Source organism: Oncorhynchus gorbuscha, linkage group LG21, assembly GCF_021184085.1.
Source record: "Oncorhynchus gorbuscha isolate QuinsamMale2020 ecotype Even-year linkage group LG21, OgorEven_v1.0, whole genome shotgun sequence".
NCBI lineage: Eukaryota > Metazoa > Chordata > Actinopteri > Salmoniformes > Salmonidae > Oncorhynchus > Oncorhynchus gorbuscha.
In genome coordinates, this window is record NC_060193.1 from 27,524,554 (window position 1) to 27,551,553 (window position 27,000).

Consider the following 27,000-nt stretch of genomic DNA (forward strand, 5'->3'; position numbering starts at 1 on the left):
AGGGGAGCCATCAAAGGCCTCAGAAGGAAGCACACTGTTTCCACACAGCAATACAGGGCAAAGGTGCCCTAGGTGGCAAAGTTTCAGGTTTTGCCTGTCTCAGACCCAAATAGCGTGACATGTTTTATGTTTATTCAATAGATGCACCTCTTCAGAGAAACGGCTACACTAAAGTGTTTTATGTACACTTTTGCATATTACACCATGCATAATCAACCTCATTAGTATTGGAGACTATGTAACCTATTAAAGGCCTTATTAACTTATATTTATATCTCAACATTTGCACGTTGGACCACTAACTTGCCCCAAGTTAGTGCCCCGACATTTGCACGTTGGACCACTAACTTGCCAAATACGAGTGTAATTTATTTCTCACACAGATATTCCAGTGAACCTCAAATATAGAAAACGGGAATTAGTCCGCATATTACTACTGCCTCCACCAGAACGCGAGTTGCGTTGTTTCTGTCACCTGGGGCGTATTCATTCCGCCGATTCTGTTGTAAAACATTTCTTCAATGTAAGCAAACGAAAAGAAATGGGGAGTGACCTAACTGAATTTGTCCAAAGTAAACTCTGGGTTTAGTTGCAGAACGGAAGCACTGTTTGGACTAATGGAGAGTTCGTTTTGCATGGCCCCGTGCCCCGGGTGAGTGGAGATAATATTGAAGGACCAATGGAATGGTGAAAAATCTACTGACTCCGCCCAGGTGCACAGGACCATGAAACACGAAATCGCCCAATGATTAAACCCCTGACGCTTTCTTTTCCTGCTGGGAAAAAAGTTACTAAACCACACCCTCTTCTCTGACTGTAGGCACAGACGTAGAGTGGTTCGAGAACGGAACGACGGCTAAAGGAAGTGGGGGACATGATAACAATAATGCATCTATCATGACGCTTTTTGGACATCGGTAATAACAGCGAGCTTGTCGGAGCTTGGCACTAAAGTATCGTTACGCACGACGGACAATACATGATTTGTTTCCGGTGTGCGATTCTCTTAAAAAAAAAAGTACACTCAGAAGCAGGATCGTGCAGTTCTTCCTGTTGCCAACTCGGTGGATATAAAGTTCTTATGGAATATACCGACTTGTACAATTGAGACATTGTATATCACCACCGGGCGAGACAGCAAATATGCATACAGTTGGGCAAACGGATGTGAGATTTGTTGACAGAACGCATAGAAGTTTCGTCCAGATACCGTTGGTCGTGCTGTGGGATTAGGGCGAGTTGGTCAGCTTTGAAATTTGCGGTAAAGCACGGGGTTCGCCTGACTGAACGCTCCTTTCCTGCTATTCTTCTCGTCTTTTCAGCGCTTCCTGCTTATGACGGCCACGGCACTTAATGGCTAAAAATACAGACCGCTCTAAATGGACAACTAAATGGAGTTGAGCTCTTTTGTTGAGGTTATTATTGTCCAATGTTCTGGATATTTTACAACCACCTGATGCTAATTGTAGTGACTGATCCATCCAGTTCTCTGCACAGTCTTGGTTTTGTTATAATGGAATAAGTTCCCCTTTATTTCAAATTCCAATCTCAGCACATACTCATTGGTTAATATGTGACTGTGTGGTATAATAATAGAGTAATTAAGTGAGCTATGTGCTCAAACCACACATTGAAACACCACAAGTTAAGTATCAACTTGCTTTATGGAGACAATTCTGCCATTTGACAAATTGGAACACTTTGGCAGAACTGGTCACATCCATGGCCTTTGTTTGATCGTTGCCAGCTCCAATGGAAACATAAGCAGTCCATGTCGAGTCGTATGAGAGGCGCTTTTTATCCTGTTATCTGTGACCACTGTTGTGTTCCTGTTGGCCAGGCCTTTGAACGCATTTCACGGGTCCCTGATGAACCAACTAGACACAGAGGAACGGGAGAGTGGCGCAATAAAGTACTCTATTGTGCTTTATTTTGGAAAATCTAACCCAGTGTCTGAGCATTTGCTCATTGCGGCTCCATGGAGCCGCTGAAGACCATTTTTACCCGCGGCCCACTGTCGAACTGGAAAGGTTTGGATCAATCGCAAAAAGGTAACTTCACCAATACTGTGTGGACGGCTTTATTCGACTATGAGGCGTCCGGTAAAGACGAGCTCACCCTCCGCAAAGGTGACCTGGTGGAAGTCCTGTCGCTGGACTCTGAGATATCCGGTGACGAGGGCTGGTGGGCGGGCAAGGTCAACAACAAAGTGGGCATCTTCCCCTCAAACTACGTGTCCTTCAAGCCACCTTCATATGGGAAACTGCAGGGCACTGGGGTCGGGGAGCTTGGGCCAGCCGTGGTGGGGGAGTTCGAACCCGAGGCTGTGGATTTCAGGGAGCTGAGCCTCGAGGAGGTCATTGGGGTCGGCGGCTTCGGCAAGGTGTATCGCGGTACGTGGAGAGGTGGGCTGGTGGCCGTGAAGGCGGCTCGCCAGGACCCGGACGAGGACATCAGCGTGACGGCCCAGAACGTGCGTCAGGAGGCCCGGCTGTTTGCCATGCTCACTCACCCCAACATCATCGCCCTCAAAGGGGTTTGCTTACGGGAACCCAACTTGTGCCTCATCATGGAGTACGCATCCGGTGGCGCACTGAGCCGAGCATTGGCCGGGCGGCGCATCCCGCCCCACGTCCTGGTCAACTGGGCGGTGCAGATCGCCAGGGGCATGCTCTACCTGCACACGGAGGCCATTGTTCCTGTCATCCACCGTGACCTTAAGTCTAACAACAGTAAGTCCCTGCACTAGGCCCGTCTATGTCCAGAGCCTTTTTTTTTTTTTACACGATGCACAGTGGTTAGAACATTGTTATAGACAACACCTAGTGAGACCCAGAAGGTCATATCCAGGTTAATTAGTGGCATTTCCTTAGCTTCATGACAAACTATCAAGTTCAGTTTCACCTGGACACTTGGCTCTGAGTGAAATGCTGGTATGCTACCTATTTGCTGGGGATCTTGGCCTACAGGACTCAGGCAGGGGATTGTCAGGACATGTGCACTGCAGGCTAGGGTATATGTTGTATCACCACAAGATACACCACACAGTTTGCCTTTGACAAAGCTCAACCCCCCCCCACACTACAATATTGACTTTAATAGCTCACAATTTACAAGTACAAACATCCCACCTTTTAGACAAATGCAATTTTTCAACCACACACTAATGCTACACACACACACACACACACACACCACAACTTCTGCTACCAGACTTATTATACTGCTCAATTTATACACTTGTCCCCCAATACACGTGCAAATATTGGACTACATATTGTGCCTTCCTGTTTTATACTTGCTCAAATGTATTATTCTATTCTACTGCCATTTTACTTTAGGTTCATACTATAATTTCTTATTGTTGTTTCATTGTCGAGAAGGAACCTGAACGTAAGCATTTCGTTGGACGATTTATACCATACTTATCCCGTACATGTGACTCATTTAAAGTTTCAACTTGATTGTGAAAGTCTAGTGAGCATTTCTCGATAACGAGACCAGCTGCTTCGCGAGCAAAAGGTCAAGAATTCTAGTGGATGCATTTCAAGTCCGTCACAATTCACCCTTTGGACTTGTGGGAATAACAGTGATATAGGTGTTTTGGACTCTGGCCACGTAGACCTATACCATGGACCTTATACCACATCAAATAGATGTAGTGAAGGTGATAAAGAGAGAATTCAACTCTCAATCCATAACAAACGGTTGTTGGAACTGTCAGGCTAAGTGACATTGATAGTCAAAACACAAGGCCACCTGAATTTACACACCAAGGCAAAACCATTATTATACCTTTTGACAAGTCCAACAATCCGTGTCAGAGGCTCGGCAATGTTCAGGGTTTGTAATTGTTCAGCGTCCCCTCTTTTATCGTTTGTTCAAATAATCCCTCTGAACAGCCATTTTACCTTACGCAAAATATCAAGGTTATTTTTAATTTTTAGTTTGACTAGAAACCGGCACCACTTCTTAGAATATGGGCCTTGGTAGGTCTGCGTTAGTAGTTTTATACCCAATTTCAAGGTTTTCGGTCACACCTATCCCTAGTTAGGCCAAAGTATCACTGTTTTCAGTACATATTCATTTATTCTCACAATGCACAATCCTTTCACTTGTTCCACTGCACCTTTCCTCTCTCAACCCCCGACTTGCTTCATGACCCAGGACAATTACTTTTTCACTTTAATATGTCTGCCAAACAAAGACCATTGATTTCAAAGTTTAACCAACCATACAACTCTATGCACTGGGACTACTTTGAAACATTTCCCCCAAAAACACATTTAGTAGAAGAACTGTGCAGATTAAACTTTGGGTAACGGAATTTCAATAAACTCTTCCTCAGGTTTTTATGTGACCACGTTTTCCAAAAACTCTTAAATATCCACTCTGAATTAAGATTGAAAGATGTCTGCAGAAATAATGGAGACTGACAATGGCACCTTGAGCTTGAAGAAATGTCTAATTATTGAACTCCAGTAAGTGAGTTGGATTTACGCCCAGTAACAGAATTTCATCATGGGTCTTTTGCCTGAACTAAACAGAAATGGTTAAAAATGCCATTCTCCTCGTGTTTCACAAGTTTTGACATCACAGCGCAGAACAGCAGAGTACAGTAGAGTATGTACTGTACGATACTCTACTTTTCTGTACTGTACTACTGTAGTGTACTGTACCCTACTGTGCTCTACTCACTGTACTGTGCTTTGCTATCCAAACTTGTGAAGTATCTATGACGGGGTCCAGATTTGGTCCGGTCCGTCTGTGGACGTTATTAACATCAAGGCCAGGGTGGACTGACCAAATTTCATCTACTTTTCAACATCCATGGACCTCTGGCGTCGGTCCGTGCTCACTGGTTGAGGATGCTGGTTACAGTCAATGGAAAGAGAGGGGACTCATTGGTAGGTGTCAGTGAGAGGTTGGGAGAGGTGACATTAAACTGGAGAGTGAGAGAGCGGGAGGGAGGAGTTTAATACTCTTTGTTTGACCACCAGACAACAGAAAGCTAAATAAAACCATTATGAGCTGAACATAACAGTATGCCAGTGGAAGAGAGACCAGTAGCAGGTGACCCAACTGTAGTTTGTGACTATGGTGATTTCCCAATGGTTACCAATTAATTTGTGGTATTTCTGTAACTGAATTAAGAGTTTAAGTCTCTCAATTCATATACAAATTTGATATCAGTAAAATCACTAACTTATTGGTAGGTCTACCATTACTTGTTACTTATTTACACTTTCATTATTCTCCATGAAGGAGAGAAATTTGAAAATATATTAAGGCTATGTAGGTATTTGGGAAAGGAATTAAGGCAATATTTCTTAAACTTACTGAAGGTAAACAATTTCTCAAACTAAATATAAATGTTGATTTTAGTTTACAAGGGTCATCACATCAACATTATTGTGTTTTGATGTATTTCTGATAGCTTTTTAAGACTATTTCTGGTAGATGTCTTGTATGACCCTTTTTCCATCTGTTTATCCAGAAATCAAAGCCTTTACTTTGAGCACATTTTTGAAGATGGAAAATGTATCTACACCTTAATTTCCCCAAAATATAGACTCTCTTAGCTTTCATTTGACACCAAATGTGATACGCTCCTATGAACTAACAATTGTTAGTGCTCATGTGTCCTTTTTTTTAGAGGGAAATGCCCCCCCACTGTTCAGACTGAGCAGACATCAACGAAACCCACTGGACTGGAAAACACCCATGTTGTGTAAAGAAAAGCCTTTTAAATGCAGGGTTTCTAGGCTATATGGAGCGGCACAATCCAACACAGTCCCTCTCTACCTCCTACCTTTATGTTTTTTACATTTAATTCTCTGGAGCTTTGTCCCAGGCCTGCCTTTACTTGTCTCGATCCTGCTGTTTTGGGGAAGGAGATGTCTGTGTTTTAGAGAGAGAGAGAGAGAGAGAGATCTTCCTTCAGTGTTTCACCAGTCACTTTTTAAAGTGTACGGGTGAACCAAGGAAAGTATCAAGGAAAGGTGCACACTATTCAAGTTGGCGCCATTGAAAATGCAATGAGGTTCGAGCTTCTAAAATTGGACACAAGCCACTGACACACAGCGAGGCCTTACATTCAATAAGACAGTAAGTGAAAGGAGAAAGGTTGTCAAGTTCAGAGAAAGACGTTCACCACATGATAACGATGATTTTAAAAGTGAATTAAAGGCATTGTTTAGTGGACTGTTGCAATTTTTTTCCAGCCAAACCTCTATTTCATGTAGATGACATGTTCTAGATGGGTCCAGACCAGTAGTGGTCCGTTGGGTAAAATCACTGAGGAAGCCAAGTCAGTAAATAAGCCACATTACAACTTATGTTGTGATAATTGCATTGTTTTGCTATATAACAACCGCGATATACAATCAGGCCGTGACAACAGAAGACATCGATCACACAGCGGCGAAATAAATTCAACTACACGTTGCTCTCCGGTTTTGTGATGAAAAAACGTACATTTGTCCGGTGAAGTCCACAAAGCAAACGATGCATCCAAACAGATGCTTTTGGTCATGTAGTGCATGTGGACAACTGCTCTTCCAACATCTCATTCCAAAATCATGGGCATTAACACGGAGTTGGTCCCTCCCCTTTGCTGCTATAACAGCCTCCACTCTTCTGGGAAGGCTTTCCACTAGATGCTGGAACATTGCTGCGGGGTCTTGCTTCGAGTCAGCCACGAGCATTCGTGAGGTTTGGCACGGATGTTGGGCGATTAGGCCTGGCTCGCAGTTGTTGTTCCAATTCAACCCAAAGACGTTCGATGGGGTTGAGGTCAGGGCTCTGTGCAGGCAAGTCAAGTTCTTCCACACCGATCTCAACAAACCATTCCTGTATGGACCTCGCTCTGCGCACGGGGCATTGTCATGCTGAAACAGGAAAGGGGCTTCCCCGAACTGTATCCACAAAGTTGGAAGCACAGAATCGTCTAGAATGTCATAGTATGCTGTTGCATTAACATTTCCCTTCACTAGAACTAAAGGGCCTAGCCCGAACCATGAAAAACAGCCAAAGACCATTATTCCTCCTCCACCAAACTTTACAGTGGGCACTATGCATTGGGGCAGGTAGCATCCTCCAAACCCAGATTCGGCCATCGGACTGCCAGATGGTGATGCGTGATTCATCATTCCAGAGAACACAATTCCACTGCTTCAATGTCGCGAGCTTTACACCACTTCAGCCGATGCTTGGCATTGTGCAGCTGCTCAGCCATGGAAACTCATTTCATGATGCTCCCAATGAACAGTTCTTGTGCAGACGTTGCTTCCAGAGGCTGTTTGGAACTCAGTAGGGATAGACCATTTTTACTAGTTTCAGCACTCTGCGATCCTGTCCTAAGAGCTTGTGTGGCCTACCACTTTGTGGCTAAGCCGTTGTTGCTCCTAGACGTTTGCACTTCACAATAACAGAACTTACAGTTGACGGGGACGGCTCTAGCAGGCAGAAATTTTACAAACTGACTTGTTGTAAGGATGCCACGTTGAATGTCACTGTGCTCTTCAGTAAGGCCATTCTACTGCCACTGTTTGTCTATGGAGATTGCATGGCTGTGCTCGATTTTTATACCCGTCAGCAGCTGGTGTGGCTGAAATAGCCGAATCCACTAATTTGATGGAGTGCCCACATGCTTTTGGGTGTATTTATAGTGTATATCAGCTCTAGAATGGTCAATCAAGTTTAGTGTTACTGCAAGTCAGCACAAAGACTACAGTATTCCAGCACCATTTCAATTTAGTATTCCAGCATAAAATCAACAAGACTATATACAAACGTAAATATACCAAAAACAATTTAGTCCAATCAATGTTGCTAAATATCATGGTACTGATTTGTGGTGTGTGCGCAAGTTAGACAAGACATGTTGACTCACCCTACTTGTAGACTGGTTTGAAGGCCAATGCCATCCTCTCTTTCATGTTGGCAAAATGTTGATGGCTCTCTCATTGTTAGTTTTTGTTGTCATTGTCTGCCTAGCTAAAATGTTTGCTTGCCTGACTTCCTGGCATGGGCAACAATGAACCACTAAGTTAGCTAGGTTAACTTTAGCATACTTGGCTACAGATTGAACTTCCATCGTCTCAGGCCAGTGGCACACCAAATAAATGTATGTTTGGATCAGAATCGCCATCAAAATCATTGGCCTGTACAGAGAATGAAGTCAAAACCAGAAGTCCAAATCCCCATCTCTATCCATGGCTTAGGAAAGGGATGATTCAGAAAGTTAGCTACCACAGGACATCAACACAAGCAGACCAGAATCTGACATGTTTTTTTTCTGAAAATGGCGTTTTTCCTAGGAAGTGATTTTTAATTGGTCTGAAACAAAATCCTAACTGGCCACCAGGACAACCCACAGTTGCGCTCAGCTCAACGCTGATTGGTTAATTATTTTATAGTTGTTCTTTTATCAAGGGAGGCCAAATGCTTGTTGGCATCAGTCAATCAAACGCTACGGCGGCAACATGTTATACTCTTTTGGTCCAGACGGGTCCAGACATCCTGAGACGAGGGTCGCTGTTTCCCTCGCTCGGGTGATTTCTCCGCTGAGATTCAGCCACTTGCAAATTGACAGATGATGAAAACACAAAGAGACGAAAAATACATTTTGATAAATTTTGCCTTGGCTTCCACGAATACACGCCACTGGTCCTGACACACACATTTTGTGATTTCACATGTTTTTGAGAAACATACCCCAAACAGAAAGTCACTTCCTCATCCCTGTTGTGTAGTCTGGGGGGGTCTGACAAAATGTAATCTAACGTTGCAGATACATTTTGGAATTCGCACAATTTCATGTGTAGAACATCTGAAGACCTGCATCACTATACTGATCGCGTTGCCGTTTCTAAAATTATGTATTTTTTTTTTGGGGGGGGCCCATACTACAAGGATCTGGAAGGGATTTGCTGTTTTGGGGTAAGTTTCTCAAAAACGTGAAATCACAAACGTGTCTGGATGCTTTAACAGGCCATTTACATCAAAAAATAGAGATTTGGTTGTAAAAGAAAATGTAAATGTGTCCATTTTAAGGGTGAAAGACACTTTCTATAGGTGTAGAGATTTTAAAAGATGAAAGCCTGCAGCTTTGTTAGAAATCAGTGAGGCTGATTGTACTTACTGCGTGAATGGAAGATGCTGATTGTACTTACTGCGTGAATGGAAGATGCTGATTGTACTTACTGCGTGAATGGAAGATGCTGATTGAACAGGATCATTGAAGAAGGTGCACACAGAGGAAGGCCTTGGATGCAGGCCAGAGGCCAGAACTGGACTTCTGTTGAAAGTAAATACAGAGGAAGGCCTTGGATGCAGGCCAGAGGCCAGAACTGGACTTCTGTTGAAAGTAAATACAGAGGAAGGCCTTGGATGCAGGCCAGAGGCCAGAACTGGACTTCTGTTGAAAGTAAATACAGAGGAAGGCCTTGGATGCAGGCCAGAGGCCAGAACTGGACTTCTGTTGAAAGTAAATACAGAGGAAGGCCTTGGATGCAGGCCAGAGGCCAGAACTGGACTTCTGTTGAAAGTAAATACAGAGGAAGGCCTTGGATGCAGGCCAGAGGCCAGAACTGGACTTCTGTTGAAAGTAAATACAGAGGAAGGCCTTGGATGCAGGCCAGAGGCCAGAACTGGACTTCTGTTGAAAGTAAATACAGAGGAAGGCCTTGGATGCAGGCCAGAGGCCAGAACTGGACTTCTGTTGACAGTAAATACAGAGGAAGGTACAGCAGAGAGGAAGGAGCCTCTTCCTCTCGCATTCCCAGTACCAGCACACACAGAGGAAGGTACAGCAGAGAGGAAGGAGCCTCTTCCTCTCGCATTCCCAGTACCAGCACACACACACACACATACCTTGGGACCCCTTATCAGTCAGTCATTGACACCACGGCCCTCAGATACACACAATCAGTCATAAACACATTGGCTCACGCACATTATATTTACACCCACTATAAATATACACTTATAGTTTGAAATCACGTGGGAAATTCCACACTAAGCATTGGTGGAGTCAAAAACTAAATTTAATGGCCCTTTAAAAAAAATGTTTTTAAAGAAGAACTACGGTTTAAGTACATCTTGGAACAACATGTATTTGTTTCTTTTCTTCCCAGAGTGGATAAGTATCTGATATACTGGTGGTATACGGATGTGTTTTTGTTCAGGATTCTTAGCGCCGCAACGCAGCACACTGAAAACATCCCCTGTGTTGCTCTGCACTCCCAGACACACACTGGCAGTCTCTCGCTACGTACACACTCGTTCTCACACACATCAACATTCCCAAATTCACAGAGGAGAATTACGAGGGCAGTTTGGACATTTAGCCCGTAGTGGCGGCATGTGAGGTATTCAGGCCAGGATGTAGAGACATTTTGAACTTGATAAACTCCTGAATTGCAACCCGTATTTCTATAACTCCGGCATGTTGACTTTCATAATCTGTAGCAGGGGCTGCTGCGGCAATAGAGTAGCTTTGCCAGTCGAGTCTATTGTCAGAGACAAGCAATACTAGGCTAAAGTGTGCTGATCTAGGATCAGGTCCCCCCGTCCTTGTCATCATATTCACAATGATCTAGGAAAGCAAAACTGATTCTAGATCAGTACTCCTCCTCTGAGATGCTGTATGAATACAGGCCCTGATATGGACATTTTGAAAGTAAATCCAAGAGGTATTGTAATATTAAATGGTTAGATACCAATGGGGCTTGACCGTTATGGCCAATTAGTCACTTTTTGTTAAGTGGTAGCTTTACTTTGTAGTTTACTGGGTAAATAGGTCATGGGATGAGTAAGAGGAGATGGTACTCGTAAATTCAAAAATCAATAACTCATCTGCATATTCAAACCGAAATCAAACTATATTCTGTTTTGCGAAGGAAATAGCCTCCAACTGGAATGAGATCCTGGTCTTGGAGATAGAAACAGGTTGGATGCTAAATGTAGCCACAAATGGATTGAATAAATAACCTTGCTGTAGGTCAATTCCCGTCGTCTATTTTCAATCAATCCGTAATAAAAAATCAAGTAGAACACAAAGTTGATAGCCGTTCTTGTTTGTCGCTGTTGGATGAAACGACAACGTTCCAACCCCCAATCTACAGTAGCAAACGCAGCCGACAGACAGTGGCAAGGAAATACTCCCTCGGCCTCAATAGGAACAAACCTGTCCTTTTATCCTTTTCACTGACCGCTTCAATACCAGTGTGTTGCTGCCTAACAGGAATCACCTGTGATTGGGTGGCAGTGCCAGGTTCTGTGGAGGCTGTCAGGGCAGGGCTCAGCTGCTTTCCCATTGGAACGGTGTCTGGCGGACTGTGATAAGAGTGCAGTAGGCCCAGGAGGGGTGAGGGTAGCTGGCCTCCCCTCTAGCTCTGTGTTCCCTTCTCTTTATTTTGGAAAGGCCGGGCAAGCTGCATCCTGAGATCCCAGGGTTTGATTGGCATAGGGAGGGAGGGGGGCAGGTAGGAGCTGGCACGGGATTCCCATACACACACTGTTGGCTTGGATACACGCATGCATGGATATACACACACATGCACGGACAGTATGCGCACACACACACACACACACACACACACACACACACACACACACACACACACACACACACACACACACACACACACACACACACACACACACACACACACACACACACTAATAGTTCCAGAATAATATGCTGTGTGGAACAGAGAGCAGGAGGATGAGGGCCTGGACAACACAACTCCAGTGAATGAGAGGAGTGAGGGACCAAACGAGACACTAAGGTCACACCACAGAAGATGTGGAGAGAGCGTTCCAAAACCCAGGGAATCAGGGAGAGGTCTTTTCCAGGCTTCCAGCTAGTTCTCTCACTGGCTTGGTTTGGCATCTTTTCTAAAGTGAGCCGATGGAGAATTCTTACCATTGGTTGATATTTGGCTAGAACGATTTGACTAATTGTCCTGTTGTTATGCTTCTCTGTACATCCTGTATGCTTCTCTGTACCTGAGCATTTGTATGTGTGCATGCAGCTGTTGTACCAGAGTCGAGCAGTGGAGGCTGCTGAGGGGAGGACGGCTCATAAAGATGGCTGGAACGGCACAAACGTAGTGGCATCAAACGCATTGAAAACACGTTTGATAACACTCCACTTATTCCAATCCAGCCATTAACCACGAGCCCGTCCTCCCCAATTGAGGTGGCACCAACCGGTGGAGTCGAGGTATGCTTATCATACCGCTACATTTTTGTCGTCTCTCTCAGTAAGTTGAAACCGATTTTGATCTGTTCCAGCGCCATTCTGCTTCTGCGCGATTGTGCAAACATTAGTGAACATTTCTTGTCAATCAAACCTTGATAAGCTAGTTTAACTAGCTAGATCAATGCACGACACGGGACCATCACATTGTACTATGTTGCATAAAGGGGACCGTCTTTCAAAAAAAAAGTAGGAAGTAACCGCCCACTTATACACCAGCCACCTCTGACCCGACCTCCTGAGGTTGACCGCGGATTGACTCCCAGGGTCTGAGTTTCCTAGGATACCAGAGAGGCCGGACTCCGCCGCAAAATCTGTCAGCGCGAGAATAAAGCACGAAGCAGCCCAAGTTAGTCTTTTTCTGTATGGAGGTCAACGAGAGAGTCAAATTAAGTCAACATTAACATTGTATTGCTCATTTGCTCAAGTGAGGCTTATTTGATCAAATAGAGGTTTTGTAATATTTAGGTTGTTACAAATATCCTGATATAAGTGGACGCACGTGGCATCCTGGCAACTTCGAGTAAAAAAAATAAAAAAAAAAAAAATATATATATATATATTGGAGTTGTGCCTGTTGTTCACATGCCCTCTCATGAACTAGAATGTTCTGCCTCCTGCCTGCCTTCCGCCTTTGCTGACATGTATTCCCATTGTCAGAGCAGACTGTCCAAAATCTACATCGTCTTTGAGGAGGCTGAGCTAATGGAGGTTAAACTTCAACGACTGATGTTCGTGTTGTCAGCTTCACTGCCTCTTGTGAAGACAGAGAGATAGAGACTTGTAGCTATGTTGTACCACTGCTGTTTTGTATAGGTGAATTGAGCTTTTACGCACTTTAGCTGCCAAGAGGAAAATACTCAATGACTAGACATGGTGTATGTTATGAAGAACCCATTGACAGAGCAATCCCTTAACGCGCCCTTCTTAAGAGGAGGCCTAGGGTCTGAGGAGAACTTCCGTCTTTTATAATGCCAAGTAACTAAATGCTCTGTTACTACCACAACTCTAATATGTTTCAGGTTAATCACGAGTTGTGTTCTCTTGCAAGTTGCTGTTTTGCTGCTTTTTGTCCATATCTCTCTGTCTCCCTCTTCTCTCTCTTTTGGTTTCTCTCTCTCTCTCCATCTCCCTCTATCACTATGTCAGTGTTCGAGGTTGCCAGACTGTCTGTCAGCCTATGGCTCTGTCCCTCAGGGGACAAAGCTCCCGTTCTTCGTGGGGAAAGCCCCCTCCCCTGTCGGAATTCTCCCTCGCCTACGGGCAGAGAGCAGAGCCAGCCCAAACACACAGGAGGGGAGGGCAGAGAGAGATGAAATCTAATAAAATTGTATTGGTTGCGTACACACATTTTTGCAGATGTTATTGCAGGTGCAGTTTCTATTTCCAAACAGTGCAGTAATACCTAACAATACACACAAATCCCCAAAACATTAAGACATATCAGAATGAGCCATGTCCGAGTCCAGAATATAAATATATCTATATAATGGCTTGAATAGACAGAAAAAATGTGTACAGCAGTAGTTCTATAGGATGAGGCTTGACTAGAATACATATGACATGGGTATAACAGCATGTGAACGCTATTAAAAAGTGACCCGTGTTTAATGACTATGTACATAGGACAGTGGTCTCTAAGGTGTAGGTTAGAGCAATGGTTCCTACACACACACACACACACACCGACCATAACATCAGCCAACAGCCATGATCATATAGGGAACTCTGTGCAGCTTTCAACTTACTCTTAAAAGTTGTAAAAATAAATTGGGTAGTGCATCATCACTTTTCCTCTTCTCATGCCAGTCACTGCTGCCCTTTTCTATAGACAGCATTTTATAACTTGTCAGAAATGTCCAGATCAACTAGGGTTGAAGGTTTTTGATTTTTACATTTTCTTTAGGCCATATTGTTGTAATTTTTGTTGTCATTCAAATATCAAATCAATACACATTTGACATGGCAACGTGCATAGAATTGCTCTAAAATGTGCTTTAAAACTGCAACATTTTCTTTGCACCCCATGACAGAATGTGTAGAATTGCAGGAAATAAGCTTTAAAACCTACAAAATTCTCTCTACCAAGAAGTGTGAACAGTGAACATTATGTGTCATGAACCATGCTTGCGCCCATAGAAATAGATGTGGCGCGCCCCCACGCAGGGGAGGGGCACAAGATGTTTCCCAATGCTGGAAGAGGGGGGTGCCTGAGTGAAAAAGTTTGGGAACCTCTGGCCTAGAGTTCCGGCTAGTAACAGTAACTAAGGTTCTCATCCTCTCCATTGATGGGGGTGTGCTCTCTGCTGTCTCCTGAAGTCCACGATCAGCTCCTTGTTTTGTTGAGGGAGAGGTTATTTTCCTGGCACCACTTTGCCAGTGTCATCCCCTCCTCCTGTAGGCTGTCTCGTTGTTGGTAATCAGGCCTACCATTGTTAAGTCGTCAGGAAACTTGATGTTTTAAATTGGAGACTTGCGTGGCCACGCAGGAGGGGGCTGAGCACGCACCCTTGTGTTGCGGTAGGGTTAACATGTTTAAATATATTACATCAGCGCCAAAGAACGAGAGCTCACAGTCCTCGTGGTGCGGCAGTGGCCCGAGTCGGTGTTTTCCTCAAAGGTGTTAACTTGTCCCGGAGCGAGGCGTCGGTGTCCGTGACGTGGCCGACCGTTCCCTTTCTAATCCGTGATTGTCTGGAGTCCCTGCCACGTACGCCTCGTGTCCGAGCCGCTGAATTGCGACTCCACCTTGTCCTTGTACTGTCGCGTTTCCTCTTTAATGACTTTACAGAGGTCTGTAGACGTCCATGTTCCCACTTACCCTGCCGTGCTTAAATGCAGTGGTTCGCGCATTCAGTTATGAGAGCGAGGGAGATATGGAAGCAAAGAAAGAGAGTAGTGAAGTGATGTGGTAAGAAGAGAGAGAAAGAGATGAACAGTAGTTTGGTGCAGCTGGACACCTCTTATGAATTACAGGTCAATGTCATGCTACTAATGAATTGAGTCAAGCTGGCAACACAGGTGAGCTTCTTATCTGTGCGTCCTGCCAACAGAGATTTAGGATTTCATCATACCCCCGGCCCTTATTCCGTTACCCCTTTCCCTTTCGAGATATGCCCGCTGAACACCCACAATCTGTGTGCAACTCGCTACACTTCTAGGATCGACGTGCCTCTGAAGAATGCAAACGTGTGTTCTCTCATAAGCTGCTGTGGAAATGAAATGGGGCCACAGCCCTTCCTTGGTGGTGCGTGAAGTGCATGTCAGTGTCAGTCTCATCCACACTCTCTTGAGATGTCAATAGCCCGAGTGCCCCTAAATAAGAGAACACAATATTTTTCTTCCCACATACAAATATGCAATAGACAGTTGAGCTTCCTTTCCATATAGATATTCTGTTGTAGATGGGCTTGGCTGGTTTACATGTCTAGGGTCATTTCAGTGACTACCTACTCTCTTTCTTTCTCTCTCTCTCTGAACAACAAACAATACTAAACAGAGTCCCGTTGCCATGGGGATGTAGCTGCCGTGTCGCAGGCGTCTTTGTTTGGTTGCCCTGTCTGTGTCAGGAGGTTGTCTGGGGCTGGGCAGGCTAGCAGGGACCAACTCTGGGTTTAGTGCCACATGTCCTTGTTCACCTTATTCCCAATCAGTGACCAGTTAACGGTTACTATAACCTTACATAGGCCTGCAGACAGTACAAGTCGCGTATTGCGATGCCAAGGACTAAAATAGAAGTCATTCCGATTTCTGACGCAGATCGCACTGAAAAAATGTATTTTGCGTCGCTCGCGCATGCGACGTGTCTGGTCAGCATGTTAGACTTCTAGTCTGGTACATCGGTTTAGTGAGACCCGAGATATGTCATGCCGTGAATGTCCTTTTTTTAAAACATATTTTTATTTATTTAACCAGGTAGGCTAGTTGAGAACAAGTTCTCATTTACAACTGCGACCTGGTCAAGATAAAGCAAAGCAGTGCGACACGACACAAACAATAACAGAGTTACACATGGAATAAACAAGCGTACAGTCAATAACACAATAGAAAAAAGAAAGTCCATATACACTGTGTGCAAATGGCGTGAGGAGGTAAGGCAATAAATAGGCCATAATAGTGAAGTAATTACAATTTAGCAGATTAACACGAGTGATAAATGAGCAGATGATGATGTGGAAGTAGAGATACTGGTGTGCAAAAGAGCAGAAAAGTAAATAAAAACAATATGGGGATGAGGTAGGTAGATTGGGTGGGCTATTTACAGATGGACTATGTACAGCTGCAGCGATTGGTTAGCTGCTCAGATAGCTGATGTTTAAAGTTAGTGAGGGAGACATAAGTCTCCAGCTTCAGCGACGAGTTATTTTGAATTTATTTTGAATAATACATTTTAAAAATGCAATTTGTTCCAGTCACTGGCAGCAGAGAACAGGAAGGAAAGGCTTCCAAATAAGGTGTTGGCTTTGCGGGTGACCAGTGAGATATACCTACTGGAGCATGTGCTACGGGTGGGTGTTGTTATCGTGACCAGTGAGCTGAGATAAGGCGGAGCTTTACAATGGTTACATACTATACCAGTTCACTGTTTGTGGTTCCAGCAGCCAGTGATATTGAGGGGAGAATGGTGTGGTCATGTGTTGGGAGGGGCCAAAGGGTGTCTTAATTGAGGATGTACTCTGCCTCAACACAGGAAATGGAGGAAGAATATTGAGCGTTCTGATGCTGCTAAAACGCTGTCTGTGTCTGTATGTCTCGATAATTTTTCTTTTTAGTTACTGCAAGTTATTCAAGCCGCCACAGGTCACAACCCTGGCAGACACTCGACTCGGTCAGTTTATTGTCGATAACAACCAACCCTCTCTCCTCGGCGCGACCGATTTTGATTCACTCACCCATATATCCCACATTCCTTTCCAGCTGTCTCAATCAGTTGCCGGAAGCCAAATGACCCCTGTTAACCCCTGTTTCTAAAAATAGGATTCGGCTTAATCTGCCTCGTAAAGCACGGAGGTGAAATGGATCCTTTGTTTCGAGGAAGGGCCAGAGCCCTTTGGTCCAATTGGCGTCACTTCCTGGAGGTTAGGTCACAAGAGCAGACCGAGAGGTAATGGAGGTTATTGCCCAGAGCTTGGCTGTGTCCCAAATGCCACCCTATTGCCTATACCTATGACCATGGCCCATTGGGCTCTGGTCAAAAGTAGTACATTATGTAAGAAATAGGTTGCTATTTGGGACGTAAGCTTGTTTTGAAATGTGCTCAACACTAGTTGACTGACAAACTAGTTAGGTTTCATTGAACAGAGTACAATAGATTAGTGTGGTAAGTATTTATCCCATCGAGGGGCTGTATACTAAAGGAAAACGACAACGAGGATGGATTGAATGGAGACTTGTTTTATTGTTGTTTACATTTCTGCTACAAGGAGGACGAGCCAATGAAAAGTCGATCGATCCAGTTTGGTTTGGTTTTTAATTTAGTCGCCTGATAACTACTAAGACCATGGTTTTTCGTGGAAATCCTGCGAAGAACAGGAAGTCCATGGAAGTTTTTCTGACGCACATAAATGACAAAAAAAAAAGAAACGGTTGATTCTCCAGAAAGACAATACAGAGATGCAAAGGGACGGAGGGCATTTGTCTGGTTCTCATCCCACAGTCTCATGCCATGGATCTGTGGCGCGTCTGTTCACACTGAACACAGCTCCCATACCTGTGTCTGTGCTTTTAGATACGCCAATGGTATCTCTGTGTACATATGTTTAATTGACACTGTGGGTGTGTTCCCATGTGTGAACATGTGTCCACTGTTCTCTCTCTGTCTTTCTAGTTGTTGAGATGCATGTGTGTGTGTGTGTGTGTGTGTGTGTGTGTGTGTGTGTGTGTGTGTGTGTGTGTGTGGCCGAGCCTGCACAGTGTGAAGTGATGGTGCCAGAGGTTCATTGTGAGAGCTGAGCCTTTTCACAATACCCCCCCCCACCCCACACTCTTGTGATGCATTCCTTTGTGACGTCAAACACGGCGCAGCGGCCGGCCTGCCAGGCAGAGCACAGGATGTGTGCAGAGGGAGGGAGCCAGAGACTATAGCGTTTGTGTTTGTGTGTGTGTGTGTGTGTGCGAGAGAAAGAGAGGCCCGATACAGAGAGGGAGAAGGCAAGAGACGACAGACAGAAAGAAAACATGCACTTATACACTGAAAAAAAAACAGAAAGTGTCTGGAAATAGCAGAAGGCTTACTTCCCCATAAAAAAATATAAAAAATGATTCCATAATTCCGACTCTGTCTTTCTCTCTGGACGTTGGCTGCCCGTCTCTCACCCTGAGGTTACCCATTTGGGCTGCCAAAGGGGAGGGCATAGACCCGTCCTAACACATGCGTGTCATTCTAAGGCGTATTTCCAGAGCTTTCGCCTCTTTTCACCTCACACGCGAGAGGAGGGAGGATGCCTGACCTCAGGTTTGCATGCCGAGGCGGAATAGGCTAATCCAAGGCCTCTCAATGCAGGCTGATTGTGCCTAGCATGTATTGTCCGTGCATAGCATAGCTAACCATCACATGACGACGTGCAGGTACAAGGGGCCGAGAAGATGAGTATCAGGACATAAAATGAACGTGCCTCTGTATTCCATTAGCTCAGTTCTATTCCAGAGCGTATCATTCTAGATATCTATGATGAAAGGATGATATGTGCCCATTGTCTTGTTATAGAGCGGGGATGTTACTGTATAGATATAGAAGGTCTTATCAGTGTTCCTTTCTTCTTCTAAGTCTGATCTCACCGATCTAAAAGAATAAAGGGAAGAGGATGTGAAAAGCGTGTGTGTGTGTGTGTGTGTGTGTGTGTGTGTGGGGGGGTCACGAAGTGGCTTAATACATAGTTATGAAAAGTTCAAAATCCCCTTTTGCAATGATGCAGTATAATTATTTCATAGTTTAATAAGAGTGTTGGAGAAATCCTTTTATTTTTTTCCTTCACACCCACCTTGCTTCATACGGTCGGGACGAGTGTAAATATTATTTAGGTTTTGCTTGTCTTTTCCTCGTAGCACTGATTCTGCTGACAGTTGCTTTATTGCTGAAAGTGTTTACTTTACCATGACTGCCGCCGGTGGTTGTTGTCCCTTGGAACCTTAAGTTGAACGCGCTTAACTGTATGTTACGCTGGCTCAGATCATCTGCCACGTCTCTAAAATGTAAGCGTTTTTAAAGGAGGATGTCTCAATCAAAGCGTCTCTTGCTCTCTTTCCTCCCCCTCTCTCCCTCTCCCCCTCTCTCCCTCTCTCCCGCTCTCCCTCTCTCCCTCTCTCCCCCAGTCCTCCTGGCCCAGCCTATGGAGAATGATTGTATGGAAGGGATAACCCTGAAGATCACAGACTTTGGCCTGGCGCGGGAGTGGCACAATACCACCAAGATGAGCACGGCGGGCACTTACGCCTGGATGGCGCCGGAGGTCATCAAGTCCTCCACCTTCTCCAAGGGCAGCGACGTCTGGAGGTAAGGGGGCTTGTAGGTGTGTGTGTTTGCGTGCGCACGTGTGTGGGGGGGGTAGAGCAGTGCATGATGACAAGAGATGCCAACTTCCCTGTTGAGAGATGCCAACTTCCCTGCTAAAATAATTGAATTAAAAATAAAGATATATGATGAGACTATTTATGAGCCAGGACTGTGGGAACTTGTCTCCCTCTCCACCTTCTGACAGTGATATAATAGGGATGGGTTGCAGGAGGGGTACAGCCATGTGATAGCAGCAGCACTTCAAAGCCTGCTCTGTGCTTTGTGTGAGACGTGTCAGGCACACTGTCCTATTGTCGCCCTGCATGGAGCTAGAGAGGGAGGGAGGTAGGCCACACAGCAGACCTGACCACAACCGTTTATCTGTGAAGGGTGTGTTTTTTTTATTTTTTATTCTCTTTTCTGTGTGTATGTGTATTAGTGAGCATGCATTTTCGTACCAGTGCCACACACAGGAAGTGTATCCAAAATAGCACACTGTACACACAACACACACATCTCTTTCTCATGCTCTCCTGAGACACTTCACTATTCCCAAACTAGCCTTTTCTGTTTAACTTTGCATATGTTAATGAGAGGGTGTTATAAAACCTGGTATGAAAATGAGGGCCAATATTGACCTCTTCTATTCTCCTTTATCCATCTCCGTGGCTGTGTCCCAAAATGGCTCCCTATGTCCTTTTTATAGTGCACTATTTAGGAAATAGGGTGCGATCTGGACATGCTGTAGCCCTTCTTCAAAAAGCTGTAGATTTCCGATGCTGGCAAAAACAGAGCCGCGGAGTGGCAGAGTAATTAAAGGACTATATTAAAACGCTGCAGGCTACACTCCCCACTTACAAGACAGCCTACAGCGCTTTCGGAAGAGCGTGTGTGTGGAACTGTGAAATTGAATCAAATCAAATTTATGTCACATGCGTCGAATCAAAGATGGACCTTACAGTGAAGTTCTTACTTACAAGCCCTTAACCAACGATGCAGATTTAACTAATAAACTGAAGTAAAAAAATAAATAAAAAAAAGGTTCAAAAAAGAAGAAAATAAAGTAACAAATAATTAAAGAGCAACAATAAAATAATAGCGAGGTTGTATACAGGGGTACCGGTTCAGAGTCAATGTGCAGGGGCACTGGTTAGTCCAGGTAATTGAGGTAATATGTACATGTAGGTAGAGGTAAAGTGACAATGCATAGATGATAAACAGAGAATCAGCAGCATAAAAATGGGGGGGTACAATACAAATGGTCTGGGTAGCCATTTGACTAGCTGTTCAGGAGTCTTATGGCTTAGGTTAAGAAGCTGTTAAGAAGCCTTTTTTGACCTAGACTTGGCGCTCCGGTACCGTTTACCGTGCGGTAGCAAAGAGAACAGTCTATGACTAGGGTGGCTGAAGTCTTTGGCCATTTTTAGGGCCTTCCTCTGACACCGGCTGGTATAGAGGTCCTGGATGGCAGGAAGCTTGGCTCCAGTGATGTACTGGGCCGTTCGCACTGCGCTCTGTAGTGTCTTGCGGTCGGAGGCCGAGCAGTTGCCATACCAGGCGGTGATGCAACCAGTCAAGATGCTCTCGATGGTGCAGCTGTAGAACTTTTTGAGGATCTGATGACCCATGCCAAATATTTTCAGTCTCCTGAGGGGGAATAGGTGTTGTCGTGCCCTCTTCACGACTATCTTGGTGTGTTTGGACCATGATAGTTTGTTGATGTGGACACCAACAAACTTAAAGCTCTCAATAGTTGGTAGAGCATGGCGCTTGTAACGCCAGGGTAGTGGGTTCGATTCCCGGGATCACCCATACGTAGAATGTATGCACACATGACTGTAAGTCGCTTTGGATAAAAGCGTCTGCTAAATGGCATATATTATTATTATTATTCAATCTGCTCTACTACAGCCCTGTCGATGAGAATGGGGGCACGCTCGGTCCTCCTTTTCCTGTAGTCCACGATCATCTCCTTTTGTCTTGATCACATTGAGGGAAAGGCTGGTATCCTGGCCAGGTCTCTGACCTTGGATCTTCCACACTTTCAAGTACTTTGCCACTTTTGTGTTGTGTGTGTGTGTGTGTGTGAGAGAGAGAGAGGTCGACCGATTATGATTTTTCAACGCCAATACCGATTATTGGAGGACCCAAAAAAAGCCGATGCCGATTTTTTTTACATGTATTTGTAATAATGACAATTACAACAATACTGAATGAACACTTATTTTAACTTAATATAATACATCAATTTAGCCTCAATAAATAATGAAACATGTTCAATTTGGTTTAAATAATGCAAAAACAAAGTGTTGGAGAAGAAAGTAAAAGTGTGCCATGTAAGAAAGCTAACCTTTAAGTTCCTTGCTCAGAAGATGAGAACATATGAAAGCTGGTGATTTTCTTTTAACATGAGTCTTCAATATTCCCAGGCAAGTAGTTTTAGGTTGTAGTTATATGCCAATTTCTCTCTATACCATTTGTATTTCATATACCTTTGACTATTGGATGTTCTTATAGGCACTTTAGTATTGCCAGTGTAACAGTATAGCTTCCGTCCCTCTCCTCGCTCCTCCCTGGGCTCGAACCAGGAACACAACGACAACAGCCACCCTCGACGCAGCGTTATCCATTCAGAGCAAGGGGAACAACCACTCCAAGTCTCAAAGAGAGTGATGTTTGAAACGCTATTAGCGCGCACCCCGCTAACTAGCTAGCCATTTCACATCATTACACACGCAAGAGAAGTGACACAATTTCACCTGGTTAATATTGCCTGCTAACCTGGATTTCTTTTAGATAAATATGCAGGTTTAAAAATATATACTTCTGTGTATTGATTTTAAGAAAGGCATTGATGTTTATGGTTAGGTACACGTTGGAGCAACGACAGTCCTTTTTTTGCGAATGCGCACTGCATCGATTATATGCAACGCAGGACACGCTAGATAAACTAGTAATATCATCAACCATGTGTAGTTATAACTAGTGATTATGATTGATTAAGTTTAATGCTAGCTAGTAACTTACCTTGGCTTCTTACTGCATTCGCGTAACAGGCAGGCTCCTCGTGAGGCAGGTGGTTAGAGCGTTGGACTAGTTAACCGTAAGGTTGCAAGATTGAATCCCTGAGCTGACAAGGTAAAAATCTGTTGTTCTGCCCCTGAACAAGGCAGTTAACCCACCATTCCTAGGCCATCATTGAAAATAAGAATGTGTTCTTAACTGACTTGCCGAGTTAAATAAAGGTGTAAATTGATTTTTTTAATGGGCAAAATCAGCGTCCAAAATGACCGATTTCCGATTGTTATGAGAACTTGAAATCGGCCCTATTCAATCGGACATTCCGATTTAATTGGTCGACCTCTAATGTATGTATGTGACCCGCCTCATCATGTTTTATTGGAGTAAGCTAATAGGTATTGCTTTATTCCCTATTTTTGTCTTTATGCATGTTTTAGAGAAGCGAAAGGCACTTCCATGACCGTCATTATTGCATATAATAAATACATAAATGATGATGTTAATAACGTATAGCATAGTTGCCATCCCTCCACTTCAGCTGTTGATATCATTTGCATGCACTGTATGTGTGTGCTATGTATGCATCATCAATGTACTGTATGTATAGCATCAAACTCATTCCATTCCACATATTTATTTCCAACACTGGCACACCTGATTCAATCAATGGCTTCATGATTAGTTGACTAATTGAATCCGATGTGATTTAATACCAGAAAGACCAGGGACTGGTTCGAGAATCTTCCCTAACCTTCCATTGATGCCTCCTCTCCCCCTCTCTCCTCCCCAGCTATGGTGTTCTTCTGTGGGAGTTGCTGACAGGAGAGGTTCCCTACAGGGGCATAGATGGTTTGGCTGTGGCCTACGGAGTGGCTGTTAACAAACTCACCCTCCCCATCCCCTCCACCTGCCCAGAACCCTTTGCCATGCTCATGGCAGGTAAGAGTCCTTTGTGCGTGCCTGCGTGTGTGTTTGTGTGTTTTTTAAAATTTGGTGCAACCATAATTCTCTCTTCTCCATTTCCTCAAACCTGGAGGCTGAATTTCAAAAAGAATGTTGCGTAAAATGTCAGATTTGGTCACGCGCAGGAAAAACATTCCGAGATGCTGGTTAGGTTGTGCAATACATTGAGGCTGCTGCTCAAGGATGTTGTTAGTTTGAGGTGATTGTTAGATTTGTTAAAGGCACTTAAGAAATAATTTGATCATCAGTCGTGTAAACGGACTTGACAATGCCTAGCCAAATTACAGCCATAATGCGCTTTAAGTTGTAGATTTGTTTGTGCATGAATTGTGTCATGTCCTGACCTTACAGTGTCATGTAAGCTTTGGTAGTGGAGTACCCGTAATTGGCATGTTATTATAATTTGTCTAAACTCAATGTGTCTGCCTTCAGAGTGCTGGGATCAGGACCCACACCACAGGCCCAACTTTGCCTCCATCTTGGTTCAGCTGACGGCTTTGGAGAGGCAGGTGGTGGAGGAGATGCCTCAGGACTCCTTTCATTCCCTACAGGAGGACTGGAAACTGGAGATCCAGGACATGTTTGATGAGCTGCGGGCCAAGGAGAAGGTGAGGGGAAACGGGTGTCTTTTAGAGTGAGGCTGGGAAACCGTGACTGTATGGTTATTGTGTGTGCGTTTTTTAAAATAGAAATGGAGAAGTATGAGTCTGCTTGTTATTGATGCACGTAACTGAAGCACCCCTTTACTGTTTCCAGATTTGGTTACAGCTTGAATTTAAAATGGATTCGATTGAGATTTTGTGTCATTGATCTACACACAATACCCCATAATGTCAACGTGGAATAAAACATGGTAAAACTCAAATGTCTTGAGTCAATAAGTATTCAACCCCTTTGTTATTGCAAGGCTAAATACATTCAGGAGTAAATATGTGCTTAAGAAATCTCAAAAAGTTGCATGGACTCATTCTGTGTTCAATAATAATGGTTAGTGTGATTTTTGAATGACAACCTTAACTCTGTAGCCTACACATTATCTGTAAGGTTCAACCACAACCACAGATTCAACCGCAAAGACCAGGGAGGTTTTTCAATGCCGCACAAAGAAGGGCACCGATTTTGGTAGATGGGTAAAAAAATTAAAAATATCCCTTTTGAGCATGGTGAAGTTATTAATTAGACTTTAGATGGTGTATCAATACACCCAGTCACTACAAAGATACGGGTGTCCTTCTCCTTCCTAACTCAGTTGCTGGAGAGGGAGGAAACTGCTCAAGGATTTCACCATGAGGCCAATGGTGATTTTAATAACATTTAGAGTTTAAAGGTTGTGATATGAGAACTGAGGATGGATCAACATTAATGTAGTTACTTCACAATACTAACCTACATGACAGATTGAAAAGAAGCCTGTACAGAATACAAATATTCCAAAACGTGCATCCTGTTCCCAACAAGGCACTTGTTCTTTGCCAACTAATTGGCAAAGAAATGTACACTTTGTCCTGAATTTCAAAGCGTTATGTTTGGGTTATGCAAATCTAACACATCACTGAGTACAACTCGTCTTATTTTCAAGCATGGTGGGTGGCTGCATCATGTTATGGGTATGCTTGTCATCGGCAAGAGCGAGGGAGTTTTACGGGGATAAGAATAAACAAAATACTGCTATAAGTAAAGGCAAAATCTTATAGGAATACCTGGTTGTCTGCTTTCCAACAGACACTGGGAGAGGAATTCACCTTTTTAAACAGGACAGCAACCTTAAACAGAATGCCAAATCTACACTGGAGTTGCTTACCAAGACAACATCGAATGTTCCTAAGTGGCCTAGTTATACAGTTTTGACTTAAATCAGCTTGAAAATCTACGGCATGACTTGAAAACGGCTGTCTAGCGATGATTAACAATCAACTTCACAGAGCTTGAAGAATTTTGTGCAATCCAGGTGTGCAACGCTCTTAGAGACTTTCCCTCAAACTCACCGCCAAAGGTGCTTCTACAAAGTATTTACTCGGGTGGGAATACAGATACTTCTGTATTTAATTTTCAGTAAATTTGCAATCATTTCTAAGAACATGTTTTCACTTCGTCATTATGGGTTATTGTGTGTAGATGGGTGAGAATGATATTTAATCCATTTTGAATTCAGGCTGTAACGCAACAAAATGTCAAGGGGTATGAACTTTCTGAAGGCCCTATGTATGCGTGTGTGTTAATAAACACAACTTGTATTGTGTGTATTTTGTGTGTGTTTTACGTGTTCGCTATAAACGCTAACAACGCAATAACAGCAGTAACTACAACTGAGATCTCCCCCCGTCTCCAGGAGCTGCGTTGTCGCGAGGAGGAGCTGAAGCGCGCGGCGGTGGAGCAGAAGTCCCACGAGGAGTTCCTCAGGCAGAGGGAGCAGCAGCTGGCCCAGTGGGAGCAGGATGTGTTCGAGAGGGAGCTCAGTCTCCTCATCCTGCACATGAACAACCAGGAGAAGCCCAACGTCAAGAAGAGGAAGGGAACCTTCAAGAAGCACAAGTTGAAGGGCAGCAAGAACGGAGAGAAGATCAGCATGCCCCAAGGTGGGGGGGGGGGGGGGTGTAACTTGCTGGGGGTGTCTTGAAATAGGAAATATTGGTCAGTTGGTTGGATAGTCTGTGAGCCAGGTTGGCAGAGTAGGAATCAGTCGATCAGTTGCCATTTTGAAATCCATTGAGACCTGGCCGAGAAAGCAGCTACGGTACTTATCATTGTACTTCGTTCACCTCAGCTCACCTCGCACTAATTCACCACTTCACTACCGAGTGTGCGGAAGTATCACGTACTGTGCCATCATATCTTACAATTAGAGGTCGACCGATTAATTAGGGCAGATTTCAAGTTTTCATAACAATCGGTAATTTTGGACGCCGATTTTGACATTTTTTAAAATTTAACACCTTTATTTAATCTTTATTTAACTCGGCAAGTCAGTTAAGAACACATTCTTATTTTCAATGACGGCCTAGGAACGGTGGGTTAACTGCCTTGTTCAGGGGCAGAACAACAGATTTTTACCTTGTCAGCTCGGGGATTCAATCTTGCAACCTTACGGTTAACTAGTCCAACGCTCTAACCACCTGCCTCACGAGGAGCCTGCCTGTTACGCGAATGCAGTAAGAAGCCAAGGTAAGTTACTAGCTAGCATTAAACTTAATCAATCATAGTCACTAGTTATAACTACACATGGTTGATGATATTACTAGTTTATCTAGCGTGTCCT

General features: G+C 44.1%; 1 protein-coding gene across 1 annotated transcript in view; it reads left to right on the top strand.

The window, feature by feature from the left end:
- The first annotated feature begins 819 nt into the window (after window positions 1–819).
- The window catches only part of LOC124007706 (mitogen-activated protein kinase kinase kinase 11-like), a 40,664-nt gene continuing 14,483 nt past the window's right edge, over window positions 820–27,000 (top strand). The window contains exons 1-5 of the mRNA XM_046318414.1: window positions 820–2,732; window positions 19,580–19,760; window positions 23,572–23,720; window positions 24,177–24,352; window positions 26,074–26,320. Of these exons, the coding sequence (XP_046174370.1) occupies window positions 1,979–2,732; window positions 19,580–19,760; window positions 23,572–23,720; window positions 24,177–24,352; window positions 26,074–26,320 (1,507 nt within the window). The 5' untranslated portion in view covers window positions 820–1,978. The remainder of the gene's footprint in view (window positions 2,733–19,579; window positions 19,761–23,571; window positions 23,721–24,176; window positions 24,353–26,073; window positions 26,321–27,000) is intronic.